Source organism: Otolemur garnettii, unplaced genomic scaffold (genome assembly GCF_000181295.1).
Source record: "Otolemur garnettii isolate 467f Iridium unplaced genomic scaffold, OtoGar3 scaffold00007, whole genome shotgun sequence".
Lineage (NCBI taxonomy): Eukaryota > Metazoa > Chordata > Mammalia > Primates > Galagidae > Otolemur > Otolemur garnettii.
Window position 1 is genome coordinate 16,542,916 of NW_003852402.1, and position 25,046 is coordinate 16,567,961.

A 25,046-nucleotide genomic window follows, 5' to 3' on the forward strand; every position below is an offset into this window, starting at 1 on the left:
CCTGCCACAACACTCAGCTATTTTTTGGTTGCAGTTGTCATTGTTGTTTAGCAGGCCTGGCATAGGCTCAGTGTATGTGGCTGACACTGTAATCACTGTGCTACTGGTGCTAAGCTAAGTTCACCATTTTCATATGAAAATAGTTTCTTTTCTTTACCATATTACCAGATATGTTAATTTTAGCATAGAATTCCTTGTATTTTATAGGTAATACTCTATTTTTCCTATTAATATAATATTAATTCCAAGAGCCACCTACATATCTTTTATGTACCCTATCCTTCCTTGAAATAGATAATATGCAAAGTATCCTATGCTTCTTTGGCGGATGTTGATAAAGCAGTAGCAGCAGCAAAAGATGCTTTTGAAAATGGTGAATGGGGAAGAATGAATGCAAGAGAAAGAGGAAGATTGATGTACAGGTATGTTTTTTAGAAAACCAAGTCTACTGCCTTTGGATATGGGTTAACATTGCCAAGATTTCAAAAATTCCTTCAAAACTCTCTAGTACGCACCTATGATATAACACACCTACTGTTACTTGAATCATGTACAATCTTATATAGGTGAGTTCCTGAGTTTTGCTTATATTGGTCAAGGTCCCAATAGGAAACTAAGTTTAATAAAGGCCTATTTACAAAGATGTGGACAAGGTCAAGGGAATTCAGCAAAGGATAACAAATCATCCTGGGAAGGGCTAGCACAGCAGGAAGCTGCTGCTCCTCCAAGGTCTGAAGGGACACAGGAAGGAGCCAGCAAGCTCTGTAGCTGTAGGAGAGGGCCATGGTCCCATCGTCTTTGGCGGAGGGCCACAGCTGCTGCTGAACCACTCCCCATTGGTGACGGAGTTGAGGATTGATTGAATTCTCTGACCACTTCTCTTCCAGTTTGCCAATCTCCTGTGGTAGCCCATGTCCTCTCACCAGGCAGCAGGCTGATGTAGTCTATAAAGGTCATTCACCAGGGTCAAGGTCACAGAGCAAGCTGGAGAATAGAGATAGAGCAGCAAATTCAGAATATCCATGACCCTATTGTTTTCAAAGACAAATTTTACATCTACTTGATGTGTAGGGAATAAGAAAAAGGAGGAAAAACAATGAGGCCTGGGAAGAGTATCATAAATCAGTAACTAAGTATGCCAGCAGTAATTAGATTCAATCATAAGTTTAGTTTTCTGCTTACCTAAAACCAAATATCTTACCTTTGTCAAAAGATCTCTTAGAGTAAGTTCTGGAAGATACCTTAGGGAAGGGGGGCTCTCAAGCCCAACTCTAGAATGGCCCAAAAGGAATAAATAGCTCAGAAAACCACTGAAGGAATGAAGGAAAAGAAATGGAGAGGATGAACACAAAACACAAATTAGTTTTATTTCATAGTCATCACTCAGTCCTGTACTTATTTTCTCATAGCAACTGAAAACCAAGCAGAAATCTATTGTGGTGTTTGCAATTCATTTTCTATCTCTGTTTCTATCTTGTCCTCTGTAGTTAGTGCTGGAAATGTTTCTGTGCCAACCAGAAATCCTCAGGTGTTCATGGGTCCTTAAAAGGAGCGAGTTGCACTCTAACATATCCCTGTGTTATTCAGGAACTATGCATATTTCCACTGTTTTCTATCATTGACCTTGGGTTGGTGTGGTTCAGTTGCTGTGTTACTTCTTATACATATATGAGGCAGGTTATTCATGCTTCCCATACCCTCTGCCTTAACTCCCAAAACAAATTATTTATGAAATTATTTGTTCAATGTCTATCTTCCCTGTTGGACCAAGATGTCCATAAGGGCAGAAACCTGGTCCATCTGTGTTCACCTCTGAATTATCTCAGTCCTTAGAATAGTGCAGTATAGGCCTGGCACAGTGGCTTATATCTGTAATCCTAGCACTCTGGGTGGCTGAGGCAGGTGGATTGCTTAAGCTCAGGAGTTTGAGACTAACCTGAGCAGAGACCCCATCTCTACTAAAAATAGAAAAACTACCTGGGCATGGTGGTACCTGACTGTAGTCCCAGCTACTCAGGAGGCTCAGGTAAGAGGATCACTCAAGCCCAAGAGTTTGAGGTGCTGTGAGCTATGATGCGACAGCACTCTACCCAGGGCAATGGAGTAAGACTCTATCTCAACAAAAAGAAAAATAGTGCAGTAAGTAGAATATGGGTTCAATCAATATTTGTTGAATGAATTCCTTTCACTGACCGTACAGACTTGCAGACCTACTGGAAGAGAACCAAGAAGAGCTGGCAACCATTGAAGCCCTCGACTCAGGGGCTGTCTACACTTTGGCTCTGAAGACTCACATTGGAATGTCTGTGCAAACATTCAGATATTTTGCTGGCTGGTGTGACAAAATTCAGGTAAGTGCAAATCTTATTTGTTCTGAAAGGAAAATTGTACCAGGCACTGTGTCAGATCCACCTCGTATGTAGGTGGATATAACCATAGACATGTATAAACATAAATATGTAACAAACACCGTCTTCTCAAGGAAAAATAAGAGAGAAGAACAGCAGATGGATACTTTGAGATTTAAGAATTTTTCTTAATTGCTAATTTAAATCAGTAAAATAAGGCCAGGCATGGTGGCTCAGACCTGTAATCCTAACACTCTAGGTAGACAAGGCCGAAGGAGCTTTTGAGCTCAGGAGTTTGAGAACAGCCTGAACAAGAGCAAGACCTTGTCTCTACTAAAAATAGAAAAATTAGCTGGACATTGTGGCAGGTGTCTATAATCCCAGCTACTTGGGAGACTGAGGCAGGAAGATGTCTATAATCCCAGCTACTTGGGAGACTGAGGCAGGAAGATCTCTTGAGTCCAGGAATTTGAGATTGCTGTGAGCTAGGCTGATGCCTCGGCACTCTAGATTAGGACAACAGAGTGAGAGTCTATTTCGGAAAGTAAATAAATATCAACTTCTTTTATTCTCTAGGGTTCTACAATTCCAATCAACCAGGCCCGTCCAAATCGCAACCTGACCTTCACCAAGAAGGAGCCGCTTGGGTGAGATAAGGAGAGTGTCTTTGAGTGACTCATGATTTATGTTAGTCTGAGACCTCTAAAGATGTCAAATTCATTCCCTTGCAGTGTCTGTGCCATTATCATTCCCTGGAATTACCCTTTGATGATGTTGGCGTGGAAGAGCGCTGCGTGTTTGGCAGCAGGCAATACCTTAGTGCTCAAGCCAGCACAGGTAAGGGGCCAAAGGCTCAAGTGCAGAAGCCCCTCCTCTTTTATATACTATACCTTACAACAGAGATATACATTTATAAATAGTGTGTCTTTACACGAAAATAGGTCTATATATTATATCTTTTCATATATCATGGACAGCTTTTCATATTAGTAAATGCTCATTTTTATAGCAACCAAATTCATGATCATATGGAAATTCCGTAATTTAAAACTTCTATGACAGTGGAAGCAAGCATACTGTACATCAAGAAAACCCACCAAATGTGTCTGCATGCCAATTCAATTCTTGCAAAATGCCAAATGCCTAACTATCAAGGAATTTTTAAGACAATTATAAAGACATCAAAAGGAAAAGTATTCTACAGGCATTCAAACTTAATTATCAAAAATATTGTAAAGACGCCAAGCACAGTGGCTCATGCGTATAATCCTATCACTGTGGGAGGCTAAGGGAGTAAATTGCTTGAGCTCAGGAGCTTAAGACCAGCTTGATCAAGAGAAAGAGCCTGTCTTTACTAAGAAAAACTAGCTGATGTCATGGCAGGTACCTATAGTGCCAGCTACTCAGAAGGCTGAGGCAAGAGGATTGCTCCAGCCCACGAGTTTGAGGTTGCCGTGATGCCATGGCACTCCACCCAAGGTGACAGAGTGAGATGAGACTTTGTCTAAAAAAAATTAAAAATAAAAATAAATAAGTAAATATATATATATATATATATATATATATAGTAAAGATATGGAAGATGAGGGAGAAATATACAAAAGAAAGTTTAAGTTTTTCTCAAAAAAAAATATTTTAGTGCTACAATAATTTTTCAAGAAAAAAACATGGGGCTTGGCGCCTATAGCTCAACCGGCTAAGGCGCCAGCCACATACACCTAAGGTGGCAGGTTCGAATCCCCAGCCTGGACCCACCAAACAACAATGACGGCTGCAACCAAAAAATAGCCGGGCGTTGTGGCAGGCGCCTGTGGTTCCAGCTACTTGGGAGGCGGAGGCAAGAGACTCGCTTGAGCCCAGGAGTTGGAGGTTGCTGTGAGCTGTAATGCCACAGCACTCTAACCAGGGGGACAGCTTGAGGCTCTGTCTCAAAAAAAAAAAAAGAAAGAAAGAAAAAAACATAGTAGCCAATGTATCACTGGCTGAGCATTTGTGTATCTTGTCCAGTGACAAGATATCATGACTGATACATGCCTGGGAACTAGTATGCCCTCAAGAAATGAGCACCTTTACTCTGTCAAGTGCACTGTAGTAGGCATTCTGAGATGCATAAGTCATGGAGAAAGCTTGGTCTCTATTCTGAAAGTTTTAACAATTCATTACCTATCAACTTTTTCACTTCCGTAAAAGACCTTCATTCAGAATGGTGAGAGCACCATTATCCAGCCATAGAATACATGTTAGTTAATGGCTAATTTCTTTCAAAGCTTTGTGAGTTAAAATATATATGTAAAGCTTCCACTATTTTGTTTCCACACCTGAATGGATCTTCTTGCATACTCCATTTTTAGAGGTTACCAAGATATTAACTTAAGACTTAATCATTGTTGGTTTTTAAGAGCGTGAGAATAGTATTTTCATTTTGCTTCTGAGATTTGTGCTGCTATAATACATGTGTAGAATGAGATTATGTCCCATATTATGCCACTTTTTGTGTAAGAAAGAAGAGAAAATAAAAAAAATATGTATTTGCTCATTTGAACAAAAAGAAACCGGAGAGTAAGGAGACTGATCTAGAGGGTGTGGGATGGCATGAGAGCAGAGCAGCAGTTCTCTGAGCAGATCTTTTGTACAGCCCTAACTTTTGGTAGTGTATTTCCCATGTTTAATGGCAACAAAGAAAAGAAAGACAGTCAACACAGATGGGGCCAAACCCTTAAAATGGAATGCAGCCAAAATCAAATTAAGTCATATCACAAATGAAAAGCATAACTCCACTGGAGGGGTCAAGGAAATGCAAACCCAAGTAACTTTGGACTAACAAGGCAAAAAACCACCCAATAAATACTGAACTTTAGAAAGTGAGCTTCTTTTTCATTAGGGATATGGCTTAACCATTCCAATGACTTTGTCTGCCTTGTAAGATAAAGCAGAAAAGTAAATATATTATGGATAATGGGAGCCATGTCTCCCACTTGGAGAAGAGACTTGCAAATATAGGAAGAGGGAGGGATAGAATTAACCTTGAGATATTGGATAGATGTATCAGTATAAACTCGTGAGTTTTAATGTCTTTAGATAGCTGAATGATAAATGGATATAACACGTGTAGAGATAGTTAAGTATATACATAGACACATACACCATGTGTGTGACTGTATATACATTCATCTATTTAGTGTCTGCTTCCTGGGCTGAGAAGCAGTGATGCCTCAGTTGTGTCCAGATGTCTTGGCTTCTAAACACCATTATCCACTAAAAGAAACCTGGGCTGGAGAGGGGAGGGGAGGAGGGGGAGCGATTGGCGGCATCTCACCTAATGTGCACAATGTGAGGGTGTTCAGTACAACCCCTGGGTGAAGGGCTCAACTACAACTTGAACTTTACCTTAGAAATGAAAATAATGTAACTTAAACATTTGTTCCCTCGTATTAATATGAAATAATAATAAAAAGAAGAAACCCAGGCTCTTTGGAGAAGTGGCTGGAACAGGGGAAACATAAGATGAGCCTGGAACGTCATGTTGGGCCAAACTCAAGGAAATGCTCCCAGAGTCACGGGCACATGTTACAACAACCTGGAAGCCATAATGAAGGGGCTCCCACAGCCAAAGCTGGAATGATTTAAACCTCAAAATCAGTAACAGCACTAAAAGATTATATCCCACCAAACAGAGAAAGAATACATGAGTTCTCACTGATATTAACTAACTAATAAATTAAAGGGAAAACTCTTATAGGGAAGAGGCAATTAATACAGGTAAAAGGAATGATAGAATCAGAAAATCACCATTCGCGACCACCATATTAATAACTGGTTCAGGGAGGAATTATCAACAGATACAAAAACCAGTGGATGAAAGTTTGAGGAGTATCTCTCTAAAAATATTTACTAATCATAGTGTATACAATAGTAACTTACAGTGATGGAAGTGGGCAGATCACACTTAATGATCAAAGCTAATGTTTCTGGTGTTGGGACTATTCCATGGTATGTGCCTCCTGGTCGGAAGGTCCTGGAAACTCAGCATCACCCAGGGATATTGTTGCCAAAAGTGCAGAACCTGAATCTGATCATGAGGAAATATTAGACAAACTCAAACAAAGGGGCATTGTACAAAATAATTGGCCTGTACTCTTCAAAAATGTCAGTGTAATGAAATATAAAAGAAAACTCAAGCTCTCCCAGATTAATGGAAACTACAGATATAACTAAATGTAATGAATGACCTTGGACTTTCTTTTTCTTTTTCTTTTTTTTTTTTTTGACCTTGGACTTTCTTTTGCTATAAATGACTTTGGGATAATTTGGTGAAATTTGAATAAGATCTATATTGAATATTCTGTCAGTTTTTAATTTCCTGATTTTGATAATGTACTGTGATTATGTAAAATAATTTCTTGCTTTTACAAAGTGCACATGGAAATACACAGAGGTAATTGAGATTTATATATCTTAAATAGTTCCAAAAAATATGTATAGATAGATAAAGCAAATTTAGTGAAATGTTAACATTTGAGGAATCTGGGTGAAGGGTATATAAGGAATTATTATTTTTGCAACTTCGCTAAGTGCCTGAAATTATAAAAATAAAAAAGTACATAAAAGAAAAATAATGTGAGCTCTAGTACAAACATCAAGGGAAAACCAAGTACTGGTCTAAAGGAAGACAGAGTCTGAAGAAGGTCATTGCTGTCTGCTTCTGTTCAGGTCACACCCTTGACTGCTTTGAAGTTTGCAGAGCTCTCCGTGAAAGCAGGCTTTCCAAAGGGGGTAATCAACATCATTCCAGGCTCAGGTAAGCCATTTGATGACCAACTTTGCTATAACTGATGAATGGTACTGGGGTAGCTGAGTGGCTGTTTTCCTACCAGAGACTTGTCCTGAATTATAACTATACTCCAACTAAATACCGTTTACCACATTGTTAAAGATGAACTGTCACCATGTGTCAAAGTGGGGACACGGTGGTGTGAATGGCACTGGGCAGGAGGATTGTACAACATTTTAAACTACCCTAAGGTAGTCCATTTCAATTTTCAAAAGTGACTTTGGAAGCTAAAAACCAAGGCTTACTCATCGTTATGTTGGGGGTCTGACAATTGCACAGAGGACATTATTTTAGATTCTTGTCAGTTTGCAATTAATACAGAAAATGTAAAACTAAGGTTTCCATGAGAGCTTAGAAATCTATGTTGGTGACTTCAAAGCCATCCTCCATATTACTTGAGTAGCGTTTTAATTCATGTTTTGCTCCCTGATTCTGCAGGCAGCATAGCAGGACAACGCCTTTCTGAACATCCTGACATCCGCAAACTTGGTTTCACTGGTTCCACTCCTATTGGCAAACAGATCATGAAGAGGTATAATTGGTTTTAGTATGTCAGTCTGCTACAGATCCTGTTAACTCAGCTTTCTGTTTTTGTTTAAATAGGGCACTTTTGGAGTAAGAAAAACCACATCAAATTCAGAAGAGTAATATACTTACCACTGCTGGGTACTGAAATATTTGAATGCAATAAAATACTTTTTAAAGCATTAAAGCCCACAGTCAATAAAATCAGGTCTTTATGAAAATTCTACACCCCACTGGTTGCTTTAACAATCCAGGACAAAAGAGTTTCTGTACTAAAGCTTATGTTCCAAAAATTGTTTTTGGAGCATAAGCAAAAAACTGAAAAGATATATAAGTGACAAATTTATAGATTGTATGTAATAAATATGAATTATTTCTAAAATGGATTCCCCAAAAAGCAGTATTTTTAAAAAACTATAAATAATCCAAATGTCCAAAATAAAGCAGTAAAGTTTGTCAACATAATGGAATACTGTACAGTCATGTCCTTGAAAACATTTTAATAATGTTGTTAAAGTGTTGTTAAAGTTATAAATGGAAAGAAAAATAAAGTATAAAATTGTATACACTGGGTGATCTCAACTATGTTAAACAAAGCAAAAGCTATGGTAGCAGATAGCCCCAAAATAATATCAACATGGCAAAAATAATGGTCACTGAACCCAGGGGTAGAATTTTGTGATATTTTCCTTCTATGTGCATTTTTGGAGGATATTTTCAAAATGTTTTAAATACGAATACTTTTGTAAGAACAGGGAAATAAACAGCATACTTTTAAAACTTGATTTTTTCCCTGCCAATGCTCCAGTAGTCTGGTTAGGGATTGAATTCCTTGCCAGGGCCTTTCTGTAACCAAAATCTCTAAAGCATCTGAATTAACTTAGAGAATCTCTAATTATTTGACCACAGAATTAAAAATAAAACTTTTTCTTATGGAAATTTTCTAATATATACAAAGCACATGGAAAAGCATAATGAATCCCAAGTGCTCATCACCCAACCTACCAGCCATGTTATTGTCTTTAAATGAGTTGTTCTTACCATTTCTGAGGCTCAGTTATGTTTTCCATGCTGAGTGTAATGGTGACACTGTTAAAAGGCAAGGGGGCAGGGAGGAGAGAGAGGGGCAAGCTAAGTGCTCATTTCTCATTTATCATCCTCTAGCTGTGCTGTGAGCAACTTGAAGAAAGTTTCCCTGGAGCTTGGTGGCAAGTCCCCACTTATAATATTCCACGACTGTGAACTTGACAAGGCTGTGCGAATGGTAAGAGTGGTCCAAATCCAAGTGAATAAGTGCCTGCTTCTAAAACACATTCCACCACCTTCTATATCAGAGACCTTAACTTGAGATATGGTTTTGTCCAGTGATAAGCAGAAACCATCCTTTTGATGCTTAGACTTGGGAATACGCAGAGCATTTACTTTTAAAAAGGAGTGTCCTTGTAATTTCTGCCATTAGTGTTTTAAAAATAGCATATGAATCATAGCAGTCATATTAAAAAATTGAAAAGACATTTTAGAAAGGCTTCTAGCTTCTCTCTCCTCTGCCTCAAACGTCTCATCCCATCAACCTAAGCAGTTCTACTTTTACCTGTTTTACAAATTGAGCTTCCAGTAAGATTTCTAGACACAACAAAGAGTTCCTTATTTAAAATGTTATTTGGCAACATTGATTTCCTGGTTTTGGCAATGTAGTTCGGTTTTGTAAGATGTTATCATGGGGGAAGCTGGGTAAAGGGTACACAGGAACTCATGGACTATTTTTGCAGTACCCAGTGAGTCTCAAACTACTTCAAAGTACGTATAAAAACGTATTTTACATAAAACTTTAAAAAAACCACATTGGCCTAATCCTCATTCTTCATTTCTAAGGTGCATAAAATGAGCCAGTCCTGACAAAAGGGGTGTCCAATCTAAAGCCCATGGGCCACATGCATATTATTTGAGGCCTGCTTTGCTTATCTGAGGTTTTAGATATTACCCCTGGACTTTATTTTGTTCACTAGCTTTCGTTAGTGTATGTTTTTAACGTGTGGCCTAAGAAACTTTTCTTCTTCCAATGTGCAGCAGAAAAAAAAAAAAAGTTGGACACACCTGTACAATTTCTTATAATTCTTGTAGTTCCAGAAAAGGTTAGAACCCCTGTAATGGTCTTCTGTTCTATGCAATCCTCTGTTCTGCGCACTAAGAAGAATCTGTTCCCCATTCCCCCAAACTGTAATTTGGGTGAGTGCCCACAGGCAGAGCTCACCATGCAAAGGCCTGTAGGAGAATGGAGTGGCTTGGGAGTGAGGAAGGACCAAACACTCTGCCACCAGGCCTGTTGGGTAGCCCATCTGGAGGTTTCAGTGGCAGACAGTGGTTGGGGGTACTGGACTGACATCAGGGATTAGGACTCCCCTGGATGTCTGGGTTCCTGAGAGCCTTCCAGAGCCTTCAAAAAAGAAGACTGGGGAAAAAAAATAAGTGGAAGAGGGATTTTTCCCTCCCATACCAGAGTCTGTTAATGTTTTAGAAGGCACCCAGCTGAACTTAAGTCTTCACTATGCATCTCACACTCTTGATTGTGTAACATGAATAAGAAGGAATGAATAAAGATGGCTAAGGATGAAATAATTGTCAGAAAGGAGAAAATCTCAGTGTAAGTATAAGAAATCATTCTCTCCCTTTCCCTAAAGTTGGATATTCACAAATAGTGAGTTTAATATTAGCCACGCTGGACTTTGCAGGATATTATAACCTTAAAGAGTCCTAGTTTGCATCATATAAGAACCCCAAATCCAAGATAGTCAACATAATCTTGAGAGGTTTAAAGATGCACATATAGGAAAAATGTATTATTTCCAAGCATCTGTTATATTTTTTACCCAGTCCAAGGAGGTTTCCTAGAGGTAAATTAGAACTGCATTTAGAAAGGGGAGATATACAAAATCCATCTGTCTTCCAAATCTGTCATTTTTTTTTAGGTTGAGTCTATTTCTTAACATTTGAACAGTTTTAATTTTTTTAAGGTTGGATTTTTTTTTACTGTTTTTGGTGTACTTTTTTATTATTAAATCATAGCTGTGTGCATTAATACAGTCATGGGGTAAAGTGTGCTGTTTTTATATACAATTTGAAATATTTTCATCAAAAAGGTTAACATAGCCTTCATGTCATTTTCTTAGTTATTACGTTAAGACATTTATATTCTACATTTAGAAATATTCACATGTACCCTTATAAGATGAACCATAGATGTGATCCCACCAATCACCCTCCCTCCACCCATCCTCCCCCTCTCCCCTCCCCTCCTTCTCCCCTTTCCCCATATTCTTAGACTATAATTGAGTTATAGCTTTCCTATGAAAGCTATAAGTTAGTTTCATAGTAGGGCTGAGTACATTGGATACTTTTTCTTCCATTCTTGAGATACTTCTCTAAGAAGAATATTTTCCAGCTCCATCCATGTAAACAAGAAGGAGGTAAAGTCTCTGTCCTTCTTTAGGACTGCATAGTATTCCATGGTGTACATATACCACCATTTATTGATCCATTCATGGATTGATGAGCACTTGGGCTTCTTCTGTGACCTAGCAATTATGAATTGGGCTGCAATAAACATTCTGGTACAAATATCTTTGCTGTAGTATGATTTTTGGTCTTCTGGATATATACCTAGTAGAGGAATTCTATCTTTTGTTGTTGTTGTTTCAGGTTAATTAGAGGACACAAAGAATTAGGTTACAGTGTTTGCATTTATTAGGTAAAGTCCCTCTTATAATTATGTCCTGCCCCCAAGAAGTGTGCCATACACCCTAACATTGTGCCCGTTAAGCGGAAGCACACCCATCTCTCTCCATCTTCCTTTCTCCCTGCTCTCTTGTCCCCCTCATTTGTCATTTTTGAGTACCTTCATTTCAAACTCCTTTTTTCAAAGTCCTCCTTGAAAAACAGATAATTATTTTCATGAGTTAGGGGTTAGGGAAGCTTTCTAAACATTTGTGACTTGTATAAGCTAATGTAGAGATTTTAAAGCAAAACTTAATATACAAGTTATTACACTTAAATTTATAGAAAATCTAGATTTTTTTCTTTTTTGCAACACAAAATTTGCCCTGAAGGTTCTACCTTTATTATTGCACACATATTGGTAAAGTGCTCATGGAATACCAGGGGAAAGGGGGGAACAAAAATTCCTAAAAACATGCTAAATCAAAATTGAATATCTCCAGCTCCTCACATCACCAACAAGGCCAAGAGGACTATTGATGACTTCTCTATGTTGTCTGCTTGGCTTCCAGTAACACCTAATTCACTGTGTGTACAATTTTATGACAATCTTGACTTCTCAAATAACATTTGCAATATTTTGTCTTCTGCTACTGAAGGGCATGGGAGCAGTATTTTTCAACAAAGGAGAGAACTGTATCGCAGCTGGGCGGTTGTTTGTGGAAGAATCTATCCACGATGAATTTGTGACGAGAGTGGTGAGGCACCTTCAGATTTGCTCTATGAGTTGTATTGAAATTGCTTTTATTTAAAAAATACTTCTAGGATCATTAATGAATTTTTAGGGGTGATAACAATATAACAGTGTTTTTAAAAAGTCCTTATTTTTTATAGCTACATGCTGACATATTTACAGATTATATAATGATGTCTAGAATTTTCTTCAAAACAACCCAGGAAGAGACAGCGACTGTGGCTCAGTGAGTAGGGTGCCAGCCCCATATACCAAGGCTGATGTATCAAACCCAACCCCAGCCAAACTGCAACAAAAAATAGCTGAGTGTTGTGGCAGGCACCTGTGGTCCCCGCTACTCAGGAGGCTGAGGTAAGAGAATCACCTAAGCCCAGGAGCTGGAGATTGCTGTGAGCTGTGATGCCACAGCACTCTACTGAGGGTGACAAAGTGAGACTCTGTCTGTTAAAAAAAAAAAAAAAACCCAGAAAGACAGGAAGTGAAGAAGGGAATAAATTGCCCAGAGTTGGTAGTTAGTGTTGAAAATGGGTGATAAGTAGGTGGAGTGTCATTATATTATTTTTCTACTATTATGTGTTTATAATTTTTCATAGTAAGAAATTTTAGGTTTCTTTGAAAGCCTGATAAAGTATACTTAATTGCTGTTATTACCTCTATTTCACTGTGCATCTCTAGTATACTAGATCCTTGACACTTGTGAGACATACGCCTCTATAAATCTCTAAATTGACTCTGAGAGGTACCCCTCTAGATTCTTACAAATTCCTAATTCATAGTTAATGGAATAGCGTATGATTTCTTCCATTAAAATAACTAAGTAGACAAATAAGGCCCTGTACATGGATCAGGATTCCATAAATATGGGACTAAAAGTCATTTGTAAGATTATTAGGATGAATTCTGTAGCTAACATAGACTCCAAATGATACTACATTATGTCATGATGAAGGTGATAGTAATTCAGAGTTTGCTTATATTTGCAAAATGAGCACCCAGCTTTTTCTCCCCAGAGCCAATTCCCTACACCCCATCCAACCAAAAAAGTGAAGGTATTCTTTTCTCATGAAAGTGGATAAAAGGAAGTCATACAGAAAGGCAGCTGGTGGGCAGTCAAGTGGGCAGTACCTGTCTCCTGAACATCACAGTATAATTCACTCTTGTGTCTGAATAAAATACAATTTATGATGTTATATGTCATGGGCTATCAAGAATGAGCTACAACTTGTTGACATTTCAGATGCTGGGACCAGAAATGTTAGGAATTTGTCATATCAAGTCAACAAGCATGTTTTGCATACATGCTATGGGTATTCATTCATTCATTCAACAGCTATTTCTTGAGTGCCTACATAGACCAAACACTGGGTCCTGAGAATACAAGATAAACCAGACAGACGTGGTCCCTGCCCACCCAGAGCTACTCGCCCAGCACAAGACTGTGTGCAGGGCCCTGAGAGATTACTGCCAGGCCTAAATTCAAATTCATGGCCCTGCTGGGTCATGATAACTCCATTCTTTCTTCTTACAAGAACTAGATTTAACTTTAGAAAATCCAGAAATAGATTAAGATCACCGAGGAACACAGGAGGCAATGACAAAGACATAGTGATGAGCGCTGTGTGATAAAGATTGTTTTTCACCAGAATGTTTTAGTGACTCCTCTGGCATGGCTGTATCATGAGAATTTCACGTGCCCCTCCCACAGTGGGGGAGGCAAAAAAAAAAATAGATAATATTATGAACGTTTTATTTATTATTTATTTTTTGAGACAGAGTCTCACGTTGTTGTGCTTGGTAGAGTGCCATGGCATTACAGCTCAAAGCAACCTTGAACTCTTGGGCTCAAGTGATTCTCTGGCCTCAGCTTCCCAAGTAGCTGGGACTACAGATGCCCACTACAGTGCCTGGCTGTTTTTAGAGATGGGGTCTTGCTCTTGTTCAGACTGGTCTCAAACTCCTAAGCTCATGCAATCCCCCCAGAGTGCTAGGATTATAGGTGTGAGCCACCGTGCCCAGCCTAACAATGTGGCCATTTTAGAAAGAGTATAAGATGCACTATTTATGAAAATTTCAGAATATCACTTTGCTCTTTTTAATGGATTCACATTGAGGATACTTTTCAGATCAGCATCTGTAGTTTATGTTCTGTTAGAAGACAGTGGTTAGAAACTTGAGATTTCAAATGGGAAAAGTCTTCAGCATTCCATGGTTGTATGTGCTTGGGTAAAACACAACCTCTCTAGGACTCAAGTTTTTTCTCTTATAAAAGGGAAATAATAAATGCCAACTTCCAGTGCTGCTGTGAAGACTAAATGACAACACATTCATGAATAGTTTAGTACGACACCCACCACAGAAGAAACTCAGTCAAGGGTACCCATGATTGTTACTAACAGTGAATTATGGTTTTGTGGACTGGGTAACATGCAGGTGGAAGAAATTAAAAAGATGAAAATTGGTGACCCGCTTGACAGATCTACCGATCATGGGCCCCAAAATCATAAGGCCCATTTGGAAAAGCTGCTACAATACTGTGAAGCTGGAGTGAAGGAGGGAGCCACCTTGGTGTACGGAGGAAGGCAAGTCCAAAGGCCAGGTAAGTTCACCTTTGTGGGGGATTTACCAGGCACCTGCCTTCTGCACTTGGACTGGATGGTAATGGTTTTCATCCTGGACTCTCTTACCTCAAGAGTCAGCAGTGGCATTTATAATGCAGTCAGAACTAAGTTCTACATCTCATTTGATCCCTTATAAGCTGTGGCACCTTGGACAGCACAATTTTTCTGAGCCTCAATTTCTTCCTTTATAAAATGAGATGCAGTGGACACACCCTGGTATATGAGGCTGTGGAAATCAAATAATAAAATGGATGTGAGAAGCCCTTAGCTGTGCAGGAAAGTGTAATAGATAACTGTGTTACTAGGGCCTGGTGGTCTTGATTCTTGGTACCTGTGAGATTGAATCTCAGCCAACATAGCCCAGGAAGAGTTTGTTTCTGTTGTCTACAGCAGGACCAGTATGTGTTGGTCTCAGTGTTATGATGCTGACAAGGATAGAGAGAAAACCTGCAAAAATTAATTTTTCACTGTTGTGGTTAGATTACACGCCAACACTTTACTCTGAACATCAGTAATCATAAGAAAAAAATTCAACATTTATCCTGTGTTTCCTGTATGAACTGAATTTCTATGTAATTGAGTAGCCAATAAAGCAGACATTTTTTTACAGAAGAATTTCTGCTAATTAATGTAAAAAAGAAGTGATAGGATAAAAGAAAATCACCATTTTACATCTCCTAATTGATAAAATAATTGGTTCAAGCCATGATCATCAAAAGAGGCTGAGGTTATAAGATGAAAGGTTGATGGTGATCTGGTATTTGCAAGGTGCCAAAGTATCATGCCTGAAGTTGCTTGCAAGTCACAAGGGGAAATACAAAAATTTACAATGGAGAGGTCAGGTCAGCACCACCTGAAATCACTGGTCAATCTTAGCATCAGTGAAGGAGGGATGGCTGGATATTATGTGTCTTCTGATGGGATGAAATGTGTAATACACATATCAACTATGAAGTACTGCTGCCAAAACATCGCAAGCTGAGTCTAATCACATCTTTAGGCCAACCCTTCATTTATAAGAAATACAGGCTGGGTGCAGTGGCTCACTCTTGCAATTCCAGTGCTTTGGTAGGCCAAGGTGGGAGCATCACTTGGGGCCAGGATTTTGGAACCAGCCTTGGCAACGTAGAGACCCTTATCTCTAAAAAAATAACAAAAAATCAGCTAGCATGGTGGGGTATCGGGAGCTACTTGGGAGGCTAAGGCAGGAGACCCTTATCTCTAAAAAATTAAGAAATAAAAAATCAGCTAGGCATGATGGTGTATTGGGAGCTACTTGGGAGGCTGAAGCAGGAGGGTTGCTTGAGCGGAGGAGTTTGAAGCTGCAGTGAGCTGTGATTATGCCACTGCACTCCAGCTTGGGCGACAAAGAGAGAAAAAAAGAAGAAATGAAAGGAAAAAAGGAAAGGAAGGAAAGAAAGAAAGAAAGAGGGGAGGGAGGAAAGGAAGTTATTTTTTAACAGAAAGAGTTTCTGTTTTTGTTTTTTGGGGTTTGTTTTGTTTTGTTTTGAGATAGAGTCTCTGTTGCCCTGGGTAGAGTGCCATGTTGTCATAGCTCACAGCAACCTCAAACTCTTGGGCTCAAGCAATCCTCTACAGGTACCTGCCACAATGCCCTGATAATTTTTCTATTTTTAGTAGAGACAGGGTCCCATTCTTGCTCAGGTTTGTCTCAAACTCCTGAGCTCAGGCAGTCCACCTGCCTCAGCCTCCCAGAATGCTGGAATTACAGGCATGAGCCACTGAATCCAGGCCCACAGAGTTTCAGTTTTAGAAGCTGAAAAGAGTTATGGAGATAGATGGTGAAGGTTGCACGTTATGAATAAATTTCATAACACTGGGCTGTACACTGAAAAATGGTTAAGATGGAAAATTTTATGCTATTTATATTTTACCACAATAAAAAAATACAAAAAATTATAAGGGATAGGGAGATATCACCCAAAGGAAAAATCTAAAAGGTTAGATATTCTTTTTATTTTATTTTATTTTATTTTATTTTATTTTATTTTATTTTATTTTATTTTGAGACAGAGCCTCAAGCTGTCCCCCTGGGTAGAGTACCATGGCATTACAGCTCACAGCAACCTCCAACTCCTGGGCTCAAGCGAGTCTCCTGCCTCTGCCTCCCAAGTAGCTGGTACCACAGGCGCCCGCCACAACGCCCGGCTATTTTTTGGTTGCAGCAGTCATTGTTGTTTTGGCGGGTCCAGGCTGGGGATTCGAACCCGCCACCTTAGGTGTACGTGGCTGGCTCCCTAGCCGGTTGAGCTATAGGCGCCGAGCCAAGGTTAGATATTCTACACAAGAACTGATATTCAATAGCCACTTGAGCCAAATGTAGAATTGTATTTACAGCTGTTGGACTCGATTTGAGCCTTTAAATGTGTGGTTATCTTATTAAATTGTAAACTAATCCATTATTTGTCTAGTATCGATTAGGTTCCCACGCATATGTCTGTTCACAATGTGCTCCCTTCCCCAAATCAGAATTAAACCAGATTTTGCAACTCCTGAAAAAAAAAAAAAAAAATGAACTGACCCAGTCTCTTTAACGTGATGATGACGTTAAAAAAAAAATAATGGGGATAGCAAAAGGACAAAATATTCTAGATTAAAACACATTTATGAGATGAGACCGTATAACCAAATACAATGTGTAGAACTCATTTGAATCCTAAATCAAACAAATGACCTGTAAAAATGATAATTTCTAGATAATGAGAGAAAATGAAATATAAACCATGAATAAAGACTCAGCATTAGCTTTGTTAAGTGTGATATTATAGAGTATTGTGGTTATGTAAGAAAATGTCTCTTTTTACAGAACTGTATTAAAATACTTGAAAGTGAAAATTATGATCTGGAATTTGCTTTAAAATATTTAAATAGGGGACAGTGCCTGTGGCTCAAAGGAGTAGGGTGCAGGCCCCATATACCAGAGGTGGCAGGTTCAAACCTAGCCCCAGCCAAAAACTGCAAAAAAAAAAAAAAAAAAAACACTTTAAAAAAATATAAAAAATATATTTAAATAGGAAAAAAATACATATAGCAAAATATGGATGTTTACTTTATTATTCATTGTACTGTTTTCTCTACTTTTACGTATGTTTGAAATTTTCATAATAAAGACATTAAAAATAAGAGTAAGAATAAATAATAAGAAGAATTAAAAAATAAGGAATGCCCACACCAAACAGAAATGAAACTCTTTGTATTTCTATGGGGCCAGAAAGAAAGAAAAACAAATCATCCATAATGTAGTTAAGTGAAGAGCTATTAATTGAAAATAATTTAACCTGTAATTGACATTCTTTTCTTTTTTTTACTCCCCCCCAAAAAGGCTTTTTTATGGAACCAACTGTGTTCACAGATGTGGAAGACCACATGTACCTGGCCAAAGAGGAATCCTTCGGGCCCATTATGGTGATTTCTAAATTCCCAAATGGGTATGTCCTTTAGACATAAAGTAACTTAGGTTTTGTATAAATAAGTTTTTCTTTTCTGTAATTATGTTATAGACAGAACACAAAATTAATGAACATGTAATTTTCTACCATAAGAATAATTAACAAATAAATAGAAGAGTATGATCTTGCTAACCATTATAGATCACAATATATTTTTGCTACTCAGCTTTAATTAATGGCCAACAAGAATGGAATTTAGGCTGATTAAATTTTAGTTTATGTACAGTGGACATTTGAAATGGCTGTGAAACAAGGTAAATAACTAAAAAAAAAAACACAGGCTTGGCATAGGTAGCTCGGTGGTTAGGGCGCTGGCCACATACATGGAGGTTGGTGGGTTCGAACCCCACCCAGGCCAGCTAAACAATGACAATTGCAACAAAAAAATAGCTGGGCATTGTGGCGGGCACCTGTAGTCCCAGCTACTCAGGAGGCTGAGGCAAAAGAAGTGCTTAAGCCCAAGAGTTTGAAGTTGCTGTGAACTGTGATGCCATAGTACTCTACTGAGAGTGACACAGTGAGGATCTGTGTCAAAAAAACCCCCAAAACACACACACACACAACCAGTTTTCAAATTATATTCCTAGAGAAGGCATCTGTGATGTCTTTGTTTCCCAAACAAAGAGGGTGTTGTTATCACAAAATATTATGCCCCCAAAAGCTTGAGACTCAGCTTCTCATAGAATTGTTCACCCTCACAATGTAAGCAATTGCAAATGACCCACTGGTATATTATACTACATGAAACTTCCTCAAGTTTTCAGCATAGCAAGGAAAACTAGGTGGTAACTGAGCTCATCAAACAGTATTAATGCAACAGAAGCTGCTGGTATAGTGCACAAAATTCTTCAGAATGCCTTTAGGTTTAGTTCAACCAATGAGAAGTTGAAAAAAAGACCCAGAATTCAGACTTCACAAGGACTTATTGGTCTTTGATAGACATCTTGTAAGAGAATTTGGTGGGCCCAAAGCTTAAGTGAATAAGGTTTATTCACAATTATCCAAGGACTCCTGTTATTGCCTGTTTCTCATCATAAATTTGCCCCCAGGATGGTCTTGGTGTTAAACATGCAGATATTAGAAGCCAGGATGGGGGATCTGAATGTGGATAAATCATAGTCCTTGTCCTCAAGGGGCTTACCATCTAATGGGGGTCACAGACAAACATTTGGGCAGTTAACTCACAGGGGGCCAAAGGTAGGATGGTGTAGTGGGTCAGAGTAGGCACTGCCTCCTCACCTCACTGCCTCTGTGAGCTTGGGCCAGCTGCTTAACCACTCTGCGCATTAGTTTCTTAATTTATGAAGCTATGTCCCTTTCTTAGGTTATTCTGAAGATTAAACAAGCCAAGTATTGGTGGCACCATACCTCAGGGGCACCAGCCACATACACTGAGGCTGGCAGGTTGGAACCCAGCCTGGGCCAGATAAACAACAATGACAACTGCAAAAACAAAAAAATAGCCGGGTGTTGTGGCGGGCACCTGTAGTCCCAGCAACTTGGGAGGCTGAGGCAAAAGACTCCCTTAAGTGTAAGAGTTTGAGATTGCTGTGAGCTTTGACAATATGACACTCTACCAAGGGTGACAGCTTAAGACTTTGCCTAAAAATAAAAAATATATATATAATAAAAATAAATAAGTATCTGCCACTGTCAGCATTATGCTTATTGTTTTTGTAGATGTAGACCAGGTGCTTTGGAGCTATGGCATCACGACAGTCCTCAACAAGAAAGGGCACAAGGCTATCTTTCTGCCTCTAGTCCAGTCCATGTGCAATGTATCAAGCAGTGTAAGAGTGGCTGGGTGTGGTAGCTCACCCCTGTAATCCTAGCACTCTGGGAGGCTGAGGCAGGTGGACTGCTTGAGCTCAGGAGTTTGAGACCAGTCTGAGCAACAGTGAGACTCCATCTCTAAACATAGTTGGGTGTTGTGGTGGGCAACTGTAGTCCCAGTTACTTGGGAGGCTGAGGCCAGAGGATCACTTCAGCCCAGGAGTTTGAGGTTGCTATGAGCTATGATGCCACAGCACTCTGTCCAGGGTGACAAAGTGAAACTCTGCCTCAAAAAAAGAAAAGAGAAGAAAAGAAAAATACAATATTAGAATTGTACTACTTCTTTCTTTCTTTCTTTCTTTTTTTTTTTTTTGGAGACAGAGCCTCAAGCTGTTGCCCTGGATAGAGTGCTATGGCATCACAGCTCACAGCAACCTCCAATTCCTAGGCTTAAGTAATTCTCTTGCCTCCACCTCCCAAGTAGCTGGGACTACAGGCGCCCACCACAACACCCAGCTATTTTTTGGTTGCAGCCGTCATAGTTTGGTGGGCCGAGGCTGGATTCAAACCTGCCAGCTCAGGTGTATGTGGCTGGCACCTTAGCCCCTTGAGCCACAGGTGCCAAGCCTGTACTATTTCTTTTGGTATAAGCTTGAAATGTTTTATTTATGAAAACTTAAACTGGTGGCTGTCATGTTTTTCTGGTTCTAGCGTAGAAGTGAAAAATTATAGAACATAAAATGAGAGTCCCTCGCTTTACATTTAATGAAGTTTTATGTCTCCCTAAAAACATCTTGTAGGGATGTGGATGGAGTACTGCAGCGAGCAAATAATACAGAGTATGGCTTGGCCTCAGGGGTTTTTACAAAAGACATAAACAAAGCCATGTATATGAGTGAAAAACTAGAAGCTGGAACTGTTTTCATTAACACGTACAACAAGACGGACGTGGCGGCCCCATTTGGTGGAGTTAAACAATCTGGCTTCGGGAAAGACTTAGGTATGGCTTTACTTTTCTCCTGCGCATTCCCTTGGTGGCCACATCTGCTCTATGTCTCATGTAACACTTGAATATTGTTTTGAAGGGCATTTCCTACATGGCAGTTAGATCTGGGCTTACAAAGGCACTATTTTTTTTTAAATGTTAAACATTTTAATTGAATATAACATACATACAGAAAAGCATACAAATTATGTGGAAAGATGTTTCTTTTTAAAAGATGAATGTTGAAAGGGAGAAGTAACTCTGACAATATGTTTTAGCTAAAATTCATCCTTTTTTTTTTTTAATCTGACATTCACCATGAACTTGGTTTAGCTTTCATGGCACTAAATGGAACCAAGAAAGGAAAAGGGGTGGAGGGCAGTAACAACTAGCTCCAGGAATAAATCCTGTCTCTGAACTGCCTGGCAGTCTTTCAGAGTCAACACTACACCTGGCAAGGTTTGTTGGGAGTCTGGGGAATGAGATTTAGAGTTTATAAAAAGCCAGAAACGTAATTCTCTGTCTGCAGTGACACTAACACCTTTCAAGCAATAGTGTACTTTGAATGCTAAATATGTGCCAAGCCCTATTCTACTGAACCCATATAGGCACAAGCAATCCTCACACTAGCTTTAGGTGCTATCTAGAGATAGGTACCACTATTATCTTATTGTACAGAACAGAAAAATGGGGCTCAGAGAAATTGAGTGAGTAGCCCAAAGTCACACAGCCAACAAGTACTGGCGGAGAGAATTCAAAGCCAGGTGGTCTGTTTGTGGAGCCCACGTCCTACTCCTCATAGTCAGTCTGCCATGCTGTTTCAAAAACTGAAATGTCTGCAATTTACTGAAATTACAGCCTGATATATTACAAGTTTGATTCACGTTTTCTCCTCTTTCTTGATGACTTTTGGCGATATATTTGCAGCAATAAAAGTAGTTCTCCTTTTAAATTCCACTGGGTGAGGGTAAATGATTTTTCTTTTCCATGTCTTTAATTTGGCTTTCATCCATGGATCCAAAACAGTGGGGAGGCTTTCTCAGGGAAATTGTTATTAGAAAGTGAGGCATCCCCATTTCACTTGTCTTTTGGTAGAGTGTAATTGAACCGCTTTGCTTGTTTTACTATAAAGTACTACAGGTTTTGCGTAACAGTTTCTTCCTCCCCAAATGTGAAAACCACTTAGCTCAGTGGTTCCCAGCTTTAGCTGCACATTGGATTAGAATCACCCAGAAGCTTTAAAGCAGTGGTTCTCAACCTTCCTAATGCCATGAACCTTTAATACAGTCCAAAGGGGTCGTGACCCAAAGGTTGAGAACTGCTGCTTTAAACACTAAAGAAATACTGATCTAATTGGTGTGATCTGGGATCAACACTATTGAAAGCTCCTTGGATGATTCTAATGTGGGGACATGGCTGACAGCCTTTGTTTTAGTTCAGCTTCCAGAACTACATACTCATTAGTTTCACCAGCATAGTCATTGCCCTTTAACCACCATAGAGATGGATGATTGTGCTAGCTCAAAATAACCCACTGTGATGGGTGAACAAAGGCAAACCTATATATTTTTTGGCCTAAACATGGTCCTCTGTGTTTCTAACATACAATATAAACTGCATTTTCCCCATCTTTAAAATAAGATTAAATCAAATGATCTCAGACTTTCTTTCCTGTGTTCAGTCTGCTGCATTTAATATAATTGGAAGGACAGTAAGTATCCTGGTCACTTCTGTTCAGCATAGGTGACGAAGGGAGAAGGTGAAGTTTGTCATCAAGCAGGGAAATATAGGAGAAAGGGTTTGGGTTAATGCTGGCCACCCAACACTCTCTGGTCCTTTGAAGGCCTGGTAGCTGGTCTGGCTCTTTACTACTCCAGGTATAGTCCATGCACCCTTGACATCAACATCATCCAGCAAAAGTTAGAAACTCATAGCTTCAGGGCTTATGTTGGACTTAATTAAATAAGAATCAGCAGCTTAACAGTCTTCAGGTGCTTCCTATGAACTTCAAAGTCTGAGAAGCAGTGACCTTGGCCACATTCCCCTTGCTTAGTGACCTATACACCAACCTACACCTATGTCTAGAAGTCTGATGACATTACATCCACCTTTGAACAAGGTCCATCTACTGCTTTTCTCTTTCCTAGGTGAGGAAGCTCTAAATGAATACCTCAAAACCAAGACAGTGACACTGGAATATTAGAGCAACACCATCACCAGGAACCCTTGACACCACTTCTTGACTCTGGACACACTTGGAGACCTGGAAGTGCTGGGACAGAAGGTAGCAGCCATGAGCCAAGAAGTACACACGTGGACCATGAAGAGGGTCAGACCACATGTCAAAGCATTTACACACGTGCCTGAATATTTTTTAATACACCCTTTGTACCTTCAAGTGACTTACGGTTGTTGGGTTTTGACTATGCTGTATATCATACGTATTTCTAAAATATCAAGCTGCTTTTTCTCTACCAGGACTAAACTGTTCGTGGTTGTCCATCTTGAAAATGTCAAAATCATGCACTTATAATATGCAAGGTGCTTTTATTGGAACATTTGTATGGTATGTACAGGTTTTAACCTCTGAACCGTACATACATATAGGGTGATTAAAAAGACTTTCTATAATTCCGTTTCCAAGGAACAATATGTCCTGTAACTAATATGAAGTTAGTTTTTCCTTTCCTATTTGGAAATAAGATACATCATTGTGCCTTTGATTTTCTATTTTTTAGCCCACTGTGATGGGTGGTCAACCCATAAACATTTCTTGAAGACCTACTGGGTGCAAAATACTATCTGATGTTCTCAGGAGTATACAGAATTTAATGACATGATCTTTGGACTCCACATACTTTTAATTCTAGTAAGTCATTTTTAAAAGTGAATTTTATAGTATGAAATAGTAGAAAGTAAATAGCTCTTGGTTCATATCTTACCATCTTATTATCTGTGTGACTTTGGTAAACTTATGCAACTCCTTTGAGCCTCAGCTTAAAATAGGGATAGTAATGCCTTCCTCAGGACCCTTATTATGAGAATACAATGCAATAATATAAGTAAAGCACCTCGTTAGTTTTGCTTTGCTTATGTTAAGTACTCAATTAAATTTAAATGTTTTCTTTCATCACTGTTTTAAGAATAGTTTGATTAACTAGATGAATTAGTTTCCCACAACCCTTTTAAAGAATCAATTACTAGACCACTTTTCTCATCCATTATTTTGGCACAGTGCCTGATACAGCAGTACTGAAGAATGCCAAGTGATGGGTAAAAATGGCAGTGGCCTGAGGAAAAGAAGTCTGCTTCTTTCTGCCGTGTACTCATCCTTCATAGGACATGTGTCTTTCCATTTTTCTACCTACCTGTTCTGCTGCTCTTTGCCTGTGTGATCTCGGGCAATATATCTGAGCCTGTGTTTGATATCTATAAAGTGGGAATAAAAATCTCTATGCTATTAGGTGTTGCAAGATTCAATGAGATGGTATACTCAATGCACTTAACAAGGTACATTTGGATCATAGTCAGCACTTAAGAAATAGGAAATATAACAACCCATGCAGTACTCACATAATTCCCCACTGTCAGACAAAAGTAATTAAGTGGGTAAATTATCACCATCCATAGATGACTAGAAGGTGGCAAATTCCTGAACTGCAGAAGATGGGCAGAGAAATTAGCTTTTATTAAGCCTCCTGTAGTATAATTTCAATAATGATTCCTATTTCTTTGGCTTTAAAGAAGGCCCCAGGGAGTAAATGTTACTCTGGAGACTCTGCAATATTACATGACTCTGCAATATTATAGAGAATCAATAAACAGTGATCACAGTGATCCACAGTAAAAACAATAAAATCAGAGGTGGAGGACATTTTCAAAGGGAAGAATACAAGGTTTGATCCCAAGATGATAAAAGGAGCAAATTTTGCCTGTAAGGATTTTTTTTTTGGAGGGTAACAGTCTCACTCTGTCACCCTCGGTAGAGTGCTGTGGTGTCACAGCTCACAGCAACCTCCAGCTCTTGGGCT

General features: G+C 39.0%; 1 protein-coding gene across 1 annotated transcript in view; it reads left to right on the forward strand.

The window, feature by feature from the left end:
* The window catches only part of ALDH1L2 (aldehyde dehydrogenase 1 family member L2), a 53,550-nt gene extending 30,000 nt beyond the window's left edge, over positions 1-23,550 (forward strand). The window contains exons 12-23 of the mRNA XM_003783286.2: positions 295-422; positions 2,201-2,351; positions 2,925-2,995; positions 3,080-3,185; positions 7,059-7,146; positions 7,618-7,711; positions 8,869-8,968; positions 12,075-12,173; positions 14,600-14,765; positions 18,131-18,236; positions 20,831-21,030; positions 23,163-23,550. Coding sequence (XP_003783334.1) covers positions 295-422; positions 2,201-2,351; positions 2,925-2,995; positions 3,080-3,185; positions 7,059-7,146; positions 7,618-7,711; positions 8,869-8,968; positions 12,075-12,173; positions 14,600-14,765; positions 18,131-18,236; positions 20,831-21,030; positions 23,163-23,218 — 1,365 coding nt within the window. The 3' untranslated portion in view covers positions 23,219-23,550. The remainder of the gene's footprint in view (positions 1-294; positions 423-2,200; positions 2,352-2,924; positions 2,996-3,079; positions 3,186-7,058; positions 7,147-7,617; positions 7,712-8,868; positions 8,969-12,074; positions 12,174-14,599; positions 14,766-18,130; positions 18,237-20,830; positions 21,031-23,162) is intronic.
* The last annotated feature ends 1,496 nt before the right edge of the window (positions 23,551-25,046 follow it).